General features: G+C 40.8%; 1 protein-coding gene across 1 annotated transcript in view; it reads left to right on the top strand.

Annotated features, from left to right (window-relative positions):
- Unc13c (unc-13 homolog C) overlaps positions 1–20180 on the top strand; it is a 415893-nt gene that overhangs the window by 391998 nt on the left and 3715 nt on the right. Inside the window, exons 30-31 of the mRNA XM_055598476.1 lie at positions 17905–17997; positions 19540–19699. Of these exons, the coding sequence (XP_055454451.1) occupies positions 17905–17997; positions 19540–19699 (253 nt within the window). The remainder of the gene's footprint in view (positions 1–17904; positions 17998–19539; positions 19700–20180) is intronic.

The following is a 20180-nucleotide window of genomic DNA, read 5'->3' as shown; positions in this document are numbered from 1 at the left end:
AGAATCAACCCCTTGATAGTTTTACAGTGCCCTTCTTTGTCTCTTGTTTTTAGTCCACTTTGATATAAACATGGATGCTCCTATTGGCTTTCACTTCTATATGCATAGAATATGTTTCTGTCCCTCACTTGACTTCATACATGTCCTTGGTTATGAGGTGAGTGTCTTGGATGCAGCCTGAGCTAGAGCTTAGGTTTTTGTCCATTTAGCCACTCTCTTATCATTGGAGGATGTGATCTATTTACATTTAAGAACATTGTTGAGAAAAGCATTTTGTCTGCTTGTTGATTGTGTCTTAGTTGTTTCTAGATCCTTCTTGAAATTGTTGGATGGGGGTAGGATGGCAGTTTTTTTCTCTTGCCCCAAGGTTCCCAGGGTAATGACTCATGAGACTCAAAATATTTTGTAAAATATTTTGACCATATAGCTAGGCTCATTTCTGACTAGCTCATAACTTAAAATAACCCATTTATACTAATCTACCTTCTTCCATGTGACTGATTACCTATGCTCACTTACCATGTGTCTGTACTCCTCACATCTTGCTGGGTGAATCTGCACGCACCTGGCTTTCTCCTAGAATACTTTCTCCTGCTGGATGTCCCACATCCTATTTTCTACCTCAGATACAGGCCATAAGTTTCTTATTGACAGGTGATGCTTCCATACAGACAACATATTCTCTCAACATTGATCGATCATCCTGTGCCTTCCTGTTGTAGACTTGATTTCTTTCTCAAGAGTATGTCTGCTGTCATCATTTTTTTCTTTGGATTTCATAAGTTCAAGGGATTTACAGATAAAAGCCTTTCACTTAAAAATGGAAAGTTTAAGACTGTAATTATAGTCTAGATTTATTAACCCCATTGGTTTTGTACTGTTAATTTACATCTGTTTATTTTATTTTACTGTTTCTAAACTCATCATAACCTTCTTATTTGAGTTAGTGTTTCCTATTGCAGGCATAACAAGACTTGCTGAGCCCCTGTCATCCTGGGCTTGTATTCTAATAAGGGGAAGTCATCATGAACCCTCTATCAGTCACAAGTGATAATCAATAAAACATGGAGATGAGTCAGGGACTCAGCCTAAGTTAACTGAATGTTCCTGAAGACTGGGGGAGGAAAAAATGGATCAAAATTCCCTAGATGCTCAGTGATGTAACTGACTTCTTACTAATTCACCCTCCATTCATTAAATAATCATTCCAAAATAATTTTTTCTCAGAAGAATGACTAGACAGTATCTAAATTATTTGCTTCTTATAGCAATTATCTACTGCTTTTTTTAGATTTCATGAAAATATTCATTGGGATTCAAATTTGTATCTCAATTTCAGTTGGTTGGTTTTTTTTTTTTTAATGCCCATGCTAGCCTTCAACTTGAGACACTCTGCCTGTCTCTTAAGAGCTGAGAGTACAGTCATGTGACACTAAACACAGATAGCCTGAGACTATGATATCCTGTTGATTTTATGCGAGTGCTTCTTTAGTGAAGGTTCAAAAGCCACTAAAACATCACATGAGACTGAAGTTTCTTATTGGTACAGAATTTACAGGGGAAAGGAACGCTACCTTCTTTCCTCATTCCCAAAAACAACCCCCAACCAATACAGCTCAATACAGCTGGTATAAAAGACACTTTGGATAAAGTATAGATTATGGAATATTTTAAAGATTATGTCATTTTTTATATCTTCCACACTGAAATAATAATTTCACAGTTGCCATTCCTAATACCTCTGTACACCTCCACACACTAGATACACCCTCTCTCTCCTCACCATTTACTCATTTATAAGCATTTAAGGTAAGGTGGAAGTTCTTCACCAGAGCCCAAACAACCAACCACCTCCCTTTAAACAATCAAACCGGGAGAGGGGAAGAGTGATGATAATGCAATAAAGTCCCCTCCATTGGGCTCCTCATTCCTACCCTCTGATACTTAACCTATCACTTCTTTTTTAATGTATATTTTAAATATAATTCCATAATTTTTCTCTTCCCTTCTCTCCCTCTAACATCTCCCTTAACCACTCCCACTCCTTCTTGAATTCATGGCCTTTTTTTCTTTGTTTTTATAAGTACAAATATATAAATATACAAATACAACCTGATGAGATCATTATATATATGGTATATACATATACATTATATATACATATATATGTACCATATATATAATGATACATATATATGTAAATTATTTTAGGGCTGACCACTTGGTATTTGATAACCATTTAGATACTCAACCCTGAGAACAATTAATTCTCCCTCTCTCAGAAGTCATTAGTTTTCTGTAGTTCTTGTTTATGGGTGGGACCCCTTGAAATTTCCTTTTTCCATGATGCCATGTCTATTGTTGTTTTCTTTGTTCAGGTCTGGTTTAGGCTGCCATATTATTGAGCAATCATTGGTGTTGTATCCCTGCTATTCCTAGAAGGCACAGACTTTTCTTCTCTGGCTTTTAACATTAATATTTCTACTAATTCTGTGATGTTCCCTGAGCCTGTTATATTACCAATGTATCTGGGTCTGGGCATACCGTGATCAGTTGTTCCTTATATGTTGATCAGTTGTGGTGTTTTATAGTGGTCTCCATCTCCTGCCAAGAAAAGCTTGCCTGATGAGGAGTGAGAGCTGTGCTTACCTGAAGGTATAAGAATATTTAAAATGCAGTTCATAATTATGAGAAATGGCAGGCATCTGTTTACTTCTGTTACATAAAAGGCAGACTTTCTTGTAGTCAATATTGCTATATTCTATAATAAAATATCTCAATGAGTCAAGTTGGTCAATGAATTAATGAATAATTCAGTATCCTTTTTTTAATGGGGAAAAGATGATTCATCTCATTTTACCATTCATGAGAGAATAAATCTGGCCTTGGCACTCAGAATAGTGAATCAGTCTAATTCCAGAAGGATGGGGTTTTATGCCAGTGTGAATCAGGCAGTCAGAAGTAGAGACTGGACTAGCCTGTCAGTGAGAACTGATGGAGAGTCTCAGGGTGGCCGTCTCTACCTCAGGTATTACCTCAGTGACCTACAGATACTTCTCAGCATGGGGAAGCTAGGCATTTCTGTAGAATTCTTTCTTCTCCATCCTGCTTTTCTTGTGATACATTGACTAGCCCTGGAGTCCAAAGCATCGTTTTCTCACATTCAAGTGAAATATTAATATAACGTGTTAAATTTGGTTACTTTATCAAGTAAATTGAGGTTCCTTCAGTAAATGTGCGCTGCTATTAAGCGTTGGCACTAACCTTTTTCACTATGTTCTGTAAGTGACTTAACTCCATGTCTCAGTTTCCTCACCTGTAAAAGCAGGGTGATGGGAGAACCCCCAAATGTGGTTGTTTTTAGTGTTCTCAGTAATTTCCAGTATATGACAAATCCTATATATCTTGATTCTTAAGCATGAGGGATTTTTCCTTCTACAGTTGCTTAGATTATGTAAAGCACTTGTGTTTTAACTCTTAATTTTATTGTGAAAACTTCACAGAAACACACTTCCCAGCACTTAGGCTAAGAGTGGATTTCTAATACAGTTGTATATAATATCTTCTCCAGAAGTAATTCCCAAATTCTTGACCAGATTCCATTTTTTGTCATTACTAGGATTATTTGGGGAAGATTCAATTTTTCAATAACATAGCCTTGATCTCTATAGAAATGTAGACGAATAATTGAAAGGTAATTTTTATTTTATTAATTACTCCGTCTCTTGGAGTTGACTAAATGACTTACACAATATATTTACTCCAACCATAACAAGAATGAAGTCTGAAGTGAAATGAGTTTGAAGTCCTTAATATGAGATGTGACGTCAGCAGAAGTTAGGAATGGTCTATTGAGTGCTTGGCTTGAGTGTTCTAACTTAATGAATTGGCAATTTTGCTTAAGCACTGTCATAGCTGAGTCCAGATGAAATGAATGGGTTCTAGCTCTTACAGAGAAAGGGTTTAGTGTTTCCCCATCAGCATGATGTTAGCTGTTGGCATTTTATAAATGACTTTGCATATGTGGAGGCATATTTCTACTTAATTTGTTCAGCATTTTTACCATGAAAGGCCATTGCATTTTTAATCCAATGTGTTTCATTTACATTCATTGAGATGCCATCAAGGTTCTTATTCTTCAATCATGTTGGTGTATCGTTATTTTAATTTGAATATATTGAACCTTCCTTGAATTCCGAAGATCTTTTAAAAAGAGTCATTTATTTTATACATGCATATTTTGCCTATGTGTACATATTTGAAACACATGTGTGTCTAGTTGCCAATAGAGACCCCAGAAAGCATTGTATCCTCGGGAGCTGGAGATACAGATAAGCCACCATGTATGTGTTGGGTACCAAACCTCTGTCTCTTTCAAGAGCAAAAAGTGTTCTTAACCACTGAGCCATTTCTCTAGTCCCAACTTTCATAAGATTTTTTTTTAATTTGCTGTTGAATTTGTTTTGCTAGGACTTTGTTGAGGATTTTTGCATCAATTTATCAAATATATTAACCTGTATTGTTTTTATTGATATTATTGCTATGCCTTCCTCTGGTTTTGGCATTGGGGTAACACTGACCTTACAGAATGTGTTTGGAAGAATTCCTCTGTCTTCTGTGTGGAAGAATAATTTAAAGAGGATTGGTATTGGTTCCTCATTAGAGGAACTTAGTATCCAGCATCTTTCTGGTCCTGCCTTTGCTTTGGGAGGCTGTTTTTTTTTTTTTTTTTCTATTTCCTTTCCAATATTGCTATTATTGGACTGTTTAAATTCCTTGATTGTTCAGCATGCAATCTAGGTGAAGACACTACAAATGTTTTCATACAATTCTCATAACTACTAATGAGCCTTATCTCTCCTTGGTCTCAGTTATAGCATGTCCCTTTCCTTAGCTGATTTTATTTTTGTCACCTCTCCTTTTCTTAATCTAGCTAAGGGTTTCACTATTCTGTTTATATGCACAGAGAACCAGCTTTTCTTCCATTTGTCTCAAACTTTAGGGCATCCATCTACACCCACCTCACCAAGAGGTTCTCACAATGGAAGGAAAGGTGGAGAAATCAGTTGCCACCCCAAGACCAACATTTCCTTAAGGTTCCATTTCCCCTTGAAATCAGGAAGTAGAAGCAAGCAAAGACAAGGACATGTTAAGAAAGGGAATTATCGATCTCTGTGTTCTACAGGAGAAGAGAACATCCATCTAATGCCACCCAGGAGTAAACAGATGTTCTGTGTCTCTTTGTGGTTTATCTCCAAAGTTCAGTGACACAAACACAAACTCTAGCCAACTCCCCGGCCTCTGCTCCCATTCTGCCCACTAGCTCTTCTTCTCTTTACTGGTTTATCCTGGCTGGCACTCAATAGGCAACTCTCTCTCCAACAATTAGCAGCTGCTGGGAAGAGATGAGCTCTTCACTGGGCTCTGAGGACCACAGAGCCATCGAAGGGAAGCAAACCTGTAGGCGGTTACCATGGAGCTCCAGGCTAGAGGTAGAGGAGACAAATACATTTCTGAAACACTTTAATTACCATAATAGCTCTTTAGCACAGGACCCGGAGCAATACACACTATTGTTTCTAGGTTTCTGTGAAAACAAGAGATCAATTTGATTGCTCTGGGTGTGAAATGAGAGTAGGAGGATTTCAGAAGAGAAAGAGAATCATCACCCCAAACCTCACCAACTTGCCACAGAAATAAGACACAGGGGTGCCCCATCACAACCAAGTATGGTAGCACACACTTTCAATCCCAGCATGAGGAGACAGAGGCAGGAAAATCTTGGTGAGTTCAAGCCTGGCATGGGTCTACATAAGTTCCAGGCCAGGCAGGGCTACAGAGAGAGACCCTTTCTCAAAAAGTGGGGGAGGGGTGCCACAGGGCCACAGCTGAGGTGTAGACTGTTTAAATATTTTGATTTGAGATTATTCGGTCAACCTATCAACAGACCTGTAGCTTAAGTATTTTCACCTGTTATCTGGATAAAACCTAAGTATATTTTAACACATTTTGACATTATCTTGAAACTGAACTATCATTTTTATTGTTCTTATAAAACAACACACAGAACACAGAGGCACAGAAAATAAAGGTAAGAATCCCGGGCCAACTAAGAAAATTTTTTCTGCTCAGAAGTTCCTCTCTGTACCCCATCCCAGCTCTCAACACCACATTCTCTCCAAAGTCAGCCAGTGCCCTTACCTGTGATGTCTGCAGTTGTTCCAATCCTAACACACAAGGTCCCCAGAACTGTGGTTTCTTCTAACCTCTCTTTTCAGCTTGATATGTAAGTCCTTTTTGTTGATAGATTTCTCCTCTGTCTTTTACTTTTTAAGAAAATGGGTCGGTAGCCCAAAGAGTTCCAGTATTCTGGATTTCATTGCCATAGGCAGACCTAATGTATAGCTCCTATTCTTAATTCTGATTTTAGAAAGAAGGCAGACTTGCTGTTGATTTTTTTGTGTATAAACTTGGCAGTTCTTCCTAAGCATGTGGCTTCAGGCAGCATAATATTCCCATCTCCACACTTCTCCCAGTGCCAGCACAGTGCGATATAGCATGGTAGCAAAGTCCCACCAGCCTTTTAGTTACTCAGACAGTATTCTGACAGGCCGTTGAAGCCTAAGGAGTAATCCAAACTCAGGCCCAAATAAACCAAAAGCAGGATTGTTCTCCACAGAGTGATAAACACTTCTCTAAAGGCCAGCAGGGGACTCTGAGTGTTTGCTCTTAGCCAAGGGTTTGGTTTGGATTCACTGCCCAGGACCCAAGGCATGGCACCTGCTGGGTGGCAGAACTGGGGAATAATCAATCAGGAGGAAGCTGATAGTGGCCTCAGAAAGGACCCCCAAATCACCAGCAGATCCTCATCGTCCAGGCAGAGGGTTCTCAGAGACTGATGTCTGAGAGGTTAGTTTGGGGAGGACAGTACCGCTGTACAGAAGGATCGTTGAATTTCGGAGTTTGGCCTGTGAGCCAGGTCCCCTGAGAAGCTAGCCCAGCCCTGATCCTGCCCACCCAGCCGTGGTGCTTTTCCTCCCCTCCCCAGGTTTCCATTGTTCTGTCTTCCTCATTCTTTCACAGCACTGATTCCATTTGGTGTTGACTGCCTGTCTACAGCTCTGATGTGCAGGGAGCCTACAAACTCTTACAAAGCTTTTGGGCTTTGCTTGGGGTCCCCCTCTGCCAAGGGGCTGCACCGAACCCCCTTAACCTTGGCTACCTTCAGAAACTTCAATGCCAGCAGACATGGTTTAGATGCGCCCACATTTAGATCTGAATGTTCCTTGGGTGCCCCTAGTACCTGGTGAGTCTCAGGAATTACTGAGCTCGACAATTTTTAGTACCTAAAATAGAGGTACTGAATATTTGATGCACACCTAATGAATAAATGAATGACTGAGTCCTGGATTCCATCAGCTGAGATGATGTTTGGCCAAGCAGGAGCTGGAGTGGGTGCAAAGAAGGGCGCAGCGGACCTCAATTCCTAGACCTTAAAAAAAAAATCTTTTAACAATTAGACTCCAAACTTGAGTTGTTTTAAAGGTGGATTGTTACACCGTTGACAGTAAATCCTGCTTTATCAATGGCAACAATGGTGGGCTAAACCCAGGCAGTTTCAGCAGAAGAGGATGAGTTGGAAGAAAGATGGCAGGTCTCTATTGAGGACTGGGCCATAAGGCACAGAGAGAGACAGAGCCATAAAAATTAGTCAGAATTTAGACAGCCTCGGAATATTGCCTCTTATCTCTGCTGCTGCATGCACACGTGCTGTTTTTCAAGAGACGTGGGTAGCATTTTCCTTAGGAAGAGGGAGAGCAGGCTTAGTGCTCTCTCTGTGGGAGGCCTCAGTGCTGTTTGAACTCAGGGATTCGCTGGTCATGGCAGTTGTGAAGAATAGAGTCTTCAGAAGTTCTTTCTGTGCTGTTTTCCTTTCTGCCCCTCCCTGATGGCTTCAGACAGTTCCATTTCTATCTGTGTCTCCTCAAAAGGTGTGCTTTCTGCTTCCATCCTTTTAAGAAATTACCCATTTCTCTTCAGTTACCAGATGACATTAAAGACTTTTTGGAAGAAAATATGCATTCCAAGTAAGAAATGATTAATTTTTTTTTCAGTTTCATCAAAACCAAAGGTTACCTTGATTTTTTTTAAAAGAAATTAAAATATTTCACATATTTCTCTCAAAACAAAATATAGAGATTTGATTCCTGTATGAGATGTTACTTTAAAACAAATTAACTAGATCATCCTACCCACATCAAAACATAAGGACAAAGGGGTATTAATGTTAATAGCCCTTAATATGTCAGAGGCAGAGACTGCAGCCAAGGTGACCCTCCTGTTTTGAGCTCATGGTGGGAGTGTGATTATCTCAGCTCATCAGTGTTTTAAAAAAAAAATCTTAAGATGCCAAAATGAATGTTCACATGTGAACATGTGAACTGTGAGTCCACAGTTCACATACAGTTGAACCAGACTGAAAGCAAAATCCATGAGATGGTAAAATTCGTGTCTTCTAGCAGAGCTATTTCTGTATTTTTATCTTACTTCTCTGTGGGGAGAGAGGCCGTGGCTCAGGCAAGGTTTTTGTTTGTGTGTTCTCATTTTCCACAGCAAAAGCACGCTTACTTGCCCCTCTCTAGTCTTTGCTATTATACATTCCAAATTCCACGTTCTTGTTTAGTACCTCGTAATGATCAATCAATAAAGTGGATGACTAGGAGAATAATGAGAAAGAAATGAGATTTCCTAGTGTCCTAAGATTCTCCGTTTCAGCTACAAAATATTTCCCTTTTGCCAAATCTGCCTCGTTCTGTCCTTTGCGGTTTTGTTTTGCTGTTGTTGTTTTGTTTGTTTGTTATCTCCTGTTCTGTCCTTGCCAAACTCTTGGATTAGCCCAGATTCCGGTAAAGGTTAGAACACAGTGGAGCTGGTATCTGTGGCTATGCGTTTCCTAAAGAGCGGCTGTGTCTCAGAGGGGCCACAGCGCCCCGTTTCTCGCTTCCCACAGTAGCTTCTCAATTTCCAGCTTTTTGTCTTTTTACAGTGAAGCCCTGAGCAGAGAGAGAACTCTAATGCACACCCGCAGCACGGTGCCTCTTTCGGTTTTCTGGCATCATTATCCACAAAAAGGCTAGTTTCTGTTGGATTCTTTTAAATGGCTTTCGGCTGGTAGGACTTGGGCGCTCGGTGAGAGGAGCATTTTGGGTTGATGACAGGACGGAAGTCAACTGTCTTCTGCCTTCCCCGGGTGCCTATTATGCGACCACTGTGGACACGGCTCCATCCACCCATCGCTGCGTGTCACCAATTTCCTGCAACATTGCTCAATTAGTTGCTGCAGTCAGCAATCTGAACACACGAGGTAGGCTTGGCAGGGAGGGTGGCGTCCTGGTCGATGCGACAGGGCCACGCGAGGGAAGCCTGTGTTCCCACGGATAGGGAGAGCGCAGGGCTCCCGTGCTTCTACCTCGTGATACTCACAGGCTTGGCTGTTCATCCTGCCATGCTGGGTGGCTTTTTATGTTTCTGCATTGCTTGTAACTCAGGTACAGATGCCCGTCACTCTTCTTCACATGGAGTCACGGTGTTCTATAAGAACCATGTCATGGCTCACTGTTTTATTCTTCATGCACAAGCTAAGACGCCTAATTTTTTTTAACCCTTACTAAAATATTAGTTGCCCATCTTTGTGCATTTGTGCAAGTATTTCTGTAAGATAGATTCATAGGAAAGAAATTCCTCAGCAATGAAGGTAATGATTATTTTAATATATTTTTATTAATTTTTTTATAATGTCATACATGTATATGTTTTTTTATCATATTCACTCCCCATTAGCCCCCAAGACTCCTTCCTGATTCACCCTGCACCCCTCCTAACTTCATGACCTCCCTTTTTTTTTTTTTCATTTTTAATAATCCACTAAGACCAATTTGTGATACCCATATACCCATAGGTTGAGACCATCCCAGGAGCGTGGTCTACCTACCAGGGACCACATACTTAAAAACTTGTTCTTCCTCGTTCAGAAACCATCAACTGTCAACAGCTCCTCAGCTAGGTGTAGGAGGCCCTGGGCCCCTCCCTATTGCATGCCGATAAGTTTGCTGGCTTCATCTCAGTAGGCAGCCACAGCTGCTGAGCACATGATTGCTATAGCTCTGTCCATGTAACATATATAGCTGTAGTCCAAAAGACACTGCTTCCATCTGCTAATCACCCCTCCCCCAGCTCTGGTTCTTACTCTGCCAAGAGGCATCTTCTAAGATGGTCCTGAGCCTTAGTGGGCAGGGTGATAGAGATAGATGTTCAATTTGTATACCTGAGCATTTCACAGACGCTTATTCTCTGCCCTCTAACCAGTTGTGATTTTCCACATTAACCACCCTCCAATTGCACAGAGAGACTTCTCTTTTGAGGTCTGAGATCTACACGAATGTTTGGATATAGAGATAAGAATTTAGAGGGCGATTTGGAAAAAATAAAAGGAGTAAGTAACCGGCTCATGAGTTACTGGCCACATTTACAGTACTAAGCGTACATTTCCTCCCGTGGAGCTGGCCTTACATCAAATAAGAAAGCAGCTGGTTACCCCCTAAGATTCATGCCACTCTTGGACCCATGGTCTATTTTGTGACCCACGCCAGTCATTATTACAGTTCATAGATGCATAGCTCCATAAGATGAAACGATCACAGTAAGAATGTCTAATGTTTACAAAACCCTTTCTATATATTACATAATCTTGTAAGTTCTTTACAAGTAATAATTTGTTTAATGTCTACAACTAAAAGGTGCAGGTCCTATAAATCTTATTTTACACCTAATAAAATGGAAGCACAGAGAGGGTTAGTGCCTTGCCCCACGTCATCCAGCTAGTACATGCTGGATGCAAACCCAAAGCATGTAGTGGAGAGACTGAGCTTCTGCCTATCTCTGCCCTTGTAAACAAGGTATTTGTAAGGTCTTACGTAAACTAAGTCATTTTTTTCCCTTTTACAAAATTTCACGTAATATCAAAACCTTAGGTCAATTTTTCCATTGAGCTTTTCTTTTTTTTTGTAGATGACTTCTATAACTTAAAAACTCTCTTTCACTTCTTCTTTTATGGTCACTAGTATCTCATTTTCTCCTAGGCACCATGTCAATTAGAATTCAGCAAATAGCCATGACCCTGACTCCCTAGATATTCATAGTTAAAGGACTGCCAGGAATGTTTATGAGCTGCTACTGAGTAAATCTCAGACTATGGGAACATCTATCCAAACAGTTGCTTTTTACAAATTTGAATGCACAATGTTCTGCATAGGAGGAACCCTGTCCCTACATCTATGACCTTTCAGGAGAGAATCCTTCTGGGTCTAGGCCAGGCAAGACCAGTATTCATTTATTGTAAGAAATCTCCACTAAAATGTATTAACCACTGAGTGACTTACAAAATACTTAACATTAAATCCAAGAGAAGAAACCTTTGAAGGTTAATATGAAAGAATTCATTCCTCCTTAACATCCGTGTTCCTGTTCAACCTCCCCATCATCCCTTGCCTCACCTACCCATGATTCCTGTGCTCCTGCTCAACCCGCCCATCATCCCTGTCCTTCTAAGTCCCTCTGTGGAGCCTCTTCTTTGTGTCACGTGCAGAAAGAGGCATGCAAGGTGTGAACCTCTCCTGAAGTTGAGCAGGAGAAACATAACAACTAATATTTACCTGATAGTGAAAGTACAATACATCGCTATATTTAATAGTCATCACTGGAGCTGGAGAGATGGCTCAGTGGTTAGGTACTCATACTGCTCTTGTAAGGAACCTGATTTTTATTACCAGCATGCATGTCAGGAGCTCAGAACTGCCCATAACCCTAGCTCCATGGGACCTAGTGCCTTTGGCCTTTACTAGCACCTGTACTCACATGCTCACAGTCTCACACAGACACTGATTAACATAATGTAATTATATTATATATATATTATATTATATATATTATATATAATATAATATAAAAATAATATAATATAATAATAATGATGATATAATATAATAATAATAACAACAATAATAAAAGTTTCATGGTCTCTGCCATGCTTTGGGCCACAGGGTCTTGCCAGTCTTGGGTTCCTTTGGTTGATATGTCTATGAGTAATTTTTCTGGCACAATACCAAAACATTCCTGAGCTTTTGAAATTTTGACATTTCATCTGTACATAAATATATGAGAAGCAACTGGCTAAATTTAAAAGTCTAGGATCATCGACTCTTTCATAACAGTAGGCCTTGCTTCATTTCCTTCTAGATTTCTCTTTTGGGAATAAAAAAAGCAGCCAATTGGACTCTCTCTTCTTTCTTAGAGACTTATGAAATTCTGTAGGACATTTTGCCCTGTATCTATGAAATTTAAACATTTCAACTACCTGGATATTGGTGTGGTTTACACTTCATTAATTTTTCTGAAATGAATTTAATTTTTTTTTTTATTCCTAGAACTCAAGACTTCCACCTAGAGAAAATTGCTTTTATTCTGCTTTGATTCTAGCTCCATATTTTACTCCAGCTTTAGGAACACCATTTCCAAAGGGAGGCTTTCTTCTCTAAGTCTTTCCCCTGTGATTAAAGTTCTGGCTTGCAGTCTGCTTTTCAAAAAGCCCCTTATCACACGCCATGTGTTGGCTCATCCTCACATGAGAAGACTTCATGCAAACTAACCCAGTTATCCATACCCACCTTCCAGTCACCTGTGGTTACTGACAGAATGATCCAGTGTTCTGAGGCTACAAAGGTCTGAGCCTCGGACTAGTCAGCTCCGTGAGAGTATTGACCTTATCGACTGAAGTAACTGCCTGGAAGGAAAGAAATCCTCCAGGGCTCCCTCAGTGTGAGTCTGCCTTCCCGATCACACTTGGTGGAAAGGGAAGCAGGGAGCCATTCGGAGTACTCCTTACGCCTCTGGCTCCCCTTGCTCACGGTTGCCTGCAGTCATAGTAGGTTGAAGCAGATTGTAGCTGGCTGGCTGGCTGCACAGAAAGTTCTCGAGCACTAAGCAAGGTTGAATGGCTAGGTTTTATAATTTTTTTTCTAATTTTCAAATGTTCAGGCATGAACAAATAGCCATGATGATTGAACTTCCCTGGATCATGCCTCCCACATTTTTACCGTTGTTGGAGAGGTGGTGTTAATTTTTGTATGAAAGTCTGTCCTTTAGTTTTTAGAAGGCCTCTTGTAAAATTGAACTATTTATCTATGATCAGAATCTTGCGCAGTAAAAATAAGAAGACCACCACTAACTCTGCCCAGACACAGAAACTTTGTCAATGTACTAGCCTCGGCTTAATGTCTAAAGCAAACAACTGGAGTGCCTGGTTTCCTGGGCCCTTTTCAATTTTAAAATATTTAAAGCTAAGATAACTAAGATTTTCAAGGCATTTTTATCTTTATTTGCAGGTGTGTGTGTGTGTGTGTGTGTGTGTGTGTGTGTGTGTGTGTGTGTGTAAGAGAGAGAGAGAACCTGTGTGGGTGTCCCACAGAAGTCAGTATTGAATGTCAGATCCCCTACAGCTGGAATTATAGGTGGTGGTTGCTGCCTAATTGTCACTCAATCCCCTTTGTCCACTAGACAAGTTCCAATCAACCTTCAGAAGCCTGATTAAGCACTCCCTCCTCCCTCCCTCCCCCATGGCACACATAATGACAGCTCTGAAGTAGTATGATATGTTGAGCCCTGTGTTCCTTCACCAAAGATACCTCATTCATCCACAGAACCTAATAATACTGTGGAAGTCTAGAAGCCTTCCTGTAATAGTTAGTACACTGATGTCGTTAACTCTACAACCCACAGGAACAGCCAAGTTAAGGTGGATGGGGGAGAATTTAACAGTAACTACATACAAAGACATAGGCAGGATGTAACACAGCTAGAAGGGACAGTATGATAGCCTCCCTTTGGCAAAAGCTACACAGGAATGGAAGAGGTTAAAAGCTAGAGAAGAGAACAGCACCTAAAGTGGGATGCTTGAAGAAAATCTGTTACAGGATCCAGCCATCCAAGGAAACCCAGAGGACAGTACCTAAAGAAAACACCTGGGGTGAACTATCCTGTCCTTTCTCTTCTAGCTAGGATTCTCCAGGGGCCAAACCTATGTAGACATTGGAGTATAAGTACAACTGACGCTACGTACAGTCTACAAGCCTCTTGGAGCAAGTAGGAAGGCATAGATGATGAATTGAGAATAATTAATGTGTCTGCTTTTAGCATTATCAGGTATTGGTGCTCTAAGGTAAAGCCAGTACATCTGGCCACAGCGATTAATAGGAAAAGTTCTTCATTACATTAGGTTATTATCTCAGAGGAACCTGTGTATATTTGCAAGCCTCAAAAGATTAAGTGGAAATATTCCACTAAAAAAAAAAAGAAATCTTGTTGCTAAAATTTACTGGGTTCCCCTAGTGTAATTTATAATAGAAAATGTATCTGCTTTTAAATGGAGTAAGATAAGATACTAAAGAATAAACCTCCAATAAGTACAATATATACACAGACACAGGGTAAAGTGCAGGGCTGGGGAGGTGACCCCATGGTTTTAACAGCCCTTGCTGCTCTTCTGGAGGACCAAGGTGCAGTTCCCGGCACTCACATGGCAGTTTGCAACCATCTGTAACTCCAGTTCCAGGGGATCTGATGCCCTCATCTGCATCCTGTAGATACTATACCCAGGTGGTACATGGGCATACACAGAGGCAACACAATAATACACCTAAGAATAATCTTAAATGTAATCAGTATGCAAAAGATCTGAGTGTTTGAAAAAGAAATACCTAGAGTTATGTGTGTAGGGGGCTGGGAGGTCGATCCTGCATGGAGAGCGCAAGCGTAAAGCGAGAGGCATATCATCCTGCATAGGAAAACTCCAGCATACGCTTAGTACCAGTGTGGGGATGGTATAGATTATTTTTCCACTGCTCTTAAATCACGGGAGCCCAGCTGTGCACCCTATTGCTCCCTTACTGCTGTCACAGTCTGCATTCTTAATGTCCAAGTTGTTGAAACCATCTGGGGTGAGGGGGCTTCCTCCTCTTCCTCCCTTGAAAATTTACTATCATAATGATTCCTTCTCAATGTCAAATGCAGCCTAAAATGGTGTCTGTAAGAGGGCATCTTAGTGATGAACAACAGGCTCCTATCTGTATACTGATCCTGGTTATTCAGTCAGTATTTACCATAAATATTCAACATTTTATGTTTAATTGCTTGCAAAATCTTCAGGTTTCATTATGCCCTTTTCCAAACAAAATTTGGGTTTGCTTTTTTTGCCCCCTTCACCTTTCCCCTGCCTCTCCTCCTTCCCTCCTCTCTCCTTCTGCCACCCGCACACTCACTCACTTCCTCTCTGCTCTCATGTGACCTGTGACCACACCTCAGCCCTTCCTTCCCATCTGTGATCTCCCACCTGGTTTCAGAGTCTATAGTCACTCTCCCGTTATCTATGTAAATAGAAACATTAAGAGCAAGAATCTGCCTCGGAGGCCACTTGAGGATTCGTCTTTGAGACAGGGTCATCTCACTCAGTGTAAAGCTTTTCAGTTCCAGAGACACACAAATCTCTCTATGGTAAGGTATGGGCTCCTTCAGGTATGTGCCTAGGAGAGGTCTAGCTGGGTCACGTGGTCTTTCTGTTTTTAATTTTTTGAGAACCTTTTATGCTGATTGTCGCAGTGCTTTGTACCTACTCTCAACAGCTTGTGGACAAGGTGTCTTCTCCCCAAAGCCTCTCCAGCATTTGTCTCAGCTGCCTTTCTGGTCACAGCCATCGTGACTGGGGTAATATGGAATCCTAGTGGTTTTGTTTGTTTGCCCTTTTCTGAGAGAGATGGATGCTGAGCATTTTTTAAAATATTTATTGGACTTTTATGGTTTTTTTAAACTATTCATTTCATTACCCCTTATTGATCGACAGTTTTGTGGATTTATGTTTAATTACCTTGATTCTTTATTATAAAGTCTAGATGTCTGTAGAGCTGGCCAAGATGGCCTCCCTTGCTATGTAGCAACGTTTTCATTTCCTATGGTCTTGTGTGTTGATTCTCGGGACCGTATCCTGAGCAATGGGATTCCTGCTCAGAAAATTCCTGCCTGTATCTACAACTTAACTGTAACTTTCTACGTTTCCCTCCGGCAAGTTCAGCAGTTCAGGTTTCCTGAACTAATTTTTTTTTCTCCTTGACACCTTTTATCAAAGATCATCTGCACATAGCTGTGTGTTTATTTCTGGACTGCCTTAGTTTACCTGTTCCTTTGTTTTTCTGTGCTACCATACTTGACTCTATAAGCACACAATAGTTCAAAGTCCGTTAGGGCACCTCCAGCAACCTGCTCTCTACTTAGGCCTGTGTTGGCTATATGTGGTCTTTCATGTTTCCTTCTCTTAAGATACATTTTCTAATTATGTGAAGAACGCCACTGGATTTTATTTTTTGACATAGCTTCCTGATAATAGTCCTGGCTGTACTGGAACACTATATACTGGTCATTATTTAGACCAGGCTATCCTCAAACACATGGAGATTAAACTGCCTCTGCCTCCCCCAGTGCTAGAATTAAAGGCGTGCGCCACCACTCCTGGCTGGTCATTGGAATTTTGATGGCAATTGCATTAAATCTGTAGGTGACTGTTGGCAACACGGTCCTTTTCATGGCGTTAATTCCACCCATCCAGGAGCATGAAGCCTCTCCATCGCCTGGTGTTTCCCTTCTCGTCAGCACCTCAAAGTTCTCACTGCAGAAATCTTTCATCTTTGGTGGGGTTGATTCCTGGGAACTTCACTGGGGTAGGGGCTGTTCAAAAGAGATGGCTTTCCTAATTTCTCAGCAACCTCATTTTATTGGTATGAAAGCTACTGAATTATGTATGTTGACTTTGTATCTTGCAACTCTACTGAAAATGGTTGTTAAATTTAAGCGTTTTCTGCATGAGCTGTGGAGTCTCTGGAATATAGAGAAGCATGTTGCGTGTGAATAAGGACAGTTTCAGTGAAACACCTCAGTGAATTCATTTTCAAGAAAGATTCCCTGAACAGTTCATTTGTGGTCGGCATGAGGTTCCAGGCCACAGAGCAGGTGTACACTGGGAAAACAATGTCACAATATTTCGGAAGTGAAAAGATATATGGTGAAATGGTTTACATGCTTCAAGCTGGTGTGTTCATAATCGGTATATTAGTATTATGGGTATAGGAAGTGGCTGGCATTCTCTTCGTTTTACACACGAGAAAGCCGATACAGAAGAACACAATAGATTCTGTAGGATCACAGATGTGTGAGAATGCAGCGATGGCCTGGATTTATTTATCTGCCCCTAAATGACAAGACTCTTGTAGCTATGTCCAACCCATACTCACTGTGACTGTGGTGGACTTACCAACCCTGTAGGTGATCTGTGTGTACATTCTAAGCTTACCTATAGCAATAACGTTTAGTATCCCTTAGTCTCTCTTGTTCTATGCTGAGCTTCACGGGAGTGGAGCTCGGCATGCGGACTCGTTGTTTTGCTTCTTGGGGCTGTGATGTCTCACAGGGTAGGACTTTCTTCATAAGACCGTGCAAAGCAACAATGCAATCAGTACAGTGTGATTAGCACAGAGAGAGAGAACTGAACATCTTCATGGCGGTAGGCAGTGGGCAGCCGATGCCTTTCCACTGAGTGAATGTAGGGTAGTCAGCATTTGCAGTCATAGGCCTTAAAAAATGGCTCTGCCCAGGTCCAAAGCCTGCACTGTCAACTCCATGAGCATCGATCAGTACCCAACATGAGATATTACTAGAAATAAGCACTTAATCCTTAAGCAAAACAAATAGATGTCCACAGATATGTAGTCTGAACACGCAAGCTAAGTACATTTCTTCCGTTTGCAGGTCGTTCCTCCAAAGACACTGTCGGCCAGATCTCTGTCCATGTGGATGTCACCACCACCCCAGGGACTGGAGAGCATAAAGTCACTGTAAAAGGTACATCTGGATGATACGAACCATTCTGCGGTGAACTGAGCCAATTCAAAACAAGTTAAAGTATATAAATGCGAGTTTATTGGGAGCAGTTCTCGGTGGGTTCAGGGAAGCTGCCGTGCATGGGGAGACAGCACAGAGGGAGGGAAGAAAGAAAATGCAGTGAGAGAGAGGAGAGGGAACCAAAATGTCTGGATTATATAGTGAAGAGCCTCTGGGGGTAGGAAGCCCTGCCCTGGGTTGGAGAGTTCAGGGTACTGGGCAGGGTGTGCTAGCCATGCCCTCAAACAGGTAAGGACCAAGGGATGCTGGGAGAATCTGGAGGTCAGGTCTGCCTTGGTTCAAAAGGCACCTTAGTTGCTTGTCCCAGGTCTGAAGGCCAACACTGGGGTATAGATACATCACCTATTAACTTTTATCATCTACAGAAATCATATGAAAACCATTTCTCTTGTATACATTTTTTAAATGTAAACTGCTATAGGATGTGACTAAAACAGCTTCAGAAAAACAAATTCTTAAGCTTAAAACATGTAAAGACTTGATACGTTGTGAGCTAAATTTCAAAAGTGGATTTATTTTACCATTAAATATAATTTCTCAAACTGATCTGTATTTTCTTAACTAGTCACATAATCTACTAATTTTATGTGAACTCTAACTGGTTTTCCTTGTTAATAAATGGCTCGATGTTATAAAAACAAATGAGCCCTGCTTTCCAACTGAAAGGTTTCATTAAAAATCTGCCGTTTTGTTGAACATTCCCGTATTCTATTTTTATCGTAGACTTGATCATTTTAATATCCAGTTTGGTCCCCCAATGTATCTTTTAATTTCACCATGTTCCTAAACTTCTATGGATTGAAAGAGATTATATGACAAATACGTAGGGGAAAAACAAATCCAAAGTACTCCTGCTTATACAGAATCAGGGGTCAGTATCCTTCAGTGTCTTCTAAAAACATGTACATATCAATCCCCATACTTTTAGTCTGTAGCAGTAGAAATTTTGAGATACTTTCCTACTGATAGCCAAGACCAACCAAGGGGATATAAACATGTTTATTTAGAATTATTTGTGAGTCCTGAAATAGGAAATAGCCATAGCATTTAGTATATGATGGAATTTGCAACTGGAAAAGAAATAATGAATTAGATGACCATGACGAAGTTTTGTAAATAATGCTGATTACAAAAATATCTATAATCTATGGTGGTCTGATTTTTGCACGGATATTGAAAGTATGTGCACTAACATAGGATTAATTTTAATCTATTTTCTAAATGTTTCATGATGGAGCTTCCCTCGTGCTTATGAAAAATCATTAGGGTTTTACCTTCCCTTATAAGGGCCATTCACATGAATGAAAGCTTCAAGTTGAGCTTTTCCCTTAAAGGAGCTTTCCTGGGCATCGAAGGCTTCAACTTGTGGGACATTTCTTGTTGGTATAGTCAGAACACATTCAAATGCAAGCTCCCGCCCAGCGGAAGACGCTAGATTCCACCCACACACTCATCAGCTAAAACTTGGCTCCTGCTTTTCAGTGATTGCGATCAACGACCTCAACTGGCAGACCACCGCCATGTTCCGCCCCTTCGTGGAAGTGTGCATGCTGGGACCCAGCCTAGGGGACAAGAAGAGAAAACAAGGGACAAAGACAAAAAGCAACACGTGGTCACCAAAGTACAATGAAACCTTCCAGTTGTAAGTCAGAAACAAAACGTCGCTTTTTCACATAACTGGATGCTAGTTGGTAGTTGGTTTGCAGCTAAAACCTACGGGAAGATTCAGAGTGGGAAGTAAAACCCACGAGTCTCCTCCCGTTTTCCACACGGCAAGCAAGCTAGGCTTGATTCCTTTCCTCAGCAGCTGTGTATATCAGGCGGGGTTACAGGCCTGAACACAGTAGCTGGCTTGAAATGCTGTCGTAGAAATGTCTTTCTAGAGATGAGAGATTTAAAAAAAAAAAAAAAAAAAAAGTGTGATTATCATGATCAAGTGGACGGCCGCCACATTTAAAGAAGCGGTAAACAGTGGGAAGGAGGGTGAGACTAAATGACTTTGGTAAGCCTTCACGTAGAAGTGCGGTTTTCAGCTCTTGAGGGGGCCTAGAGGGTTTTCCAAATGAAAAGCTGAATTCCAAATATCCGTCTTTAAATGATAGTGTTGGTTGGGTAGACAGAAA

This window comes from Psammomys obesus, unplaced genomic scaffold (assembly GCF_907164565.1).
Source record: "Psammomys obesus unplaced genomic scaffold, mPsaObe1.curated_primary_1811, whole genome shotgun sequence".
Classification (NCBI taxonomy): domain Eukaryota; kingdom Metazoa; phylum Chordata; class Mammalia; order Rodentia; family Muridae; genus Psammomys; species Psammomys obesus.
Note: the sequence above shows the minus strand (reverse complement) of the source record. Positions and strands in the feature narration are given on the sequence as shown.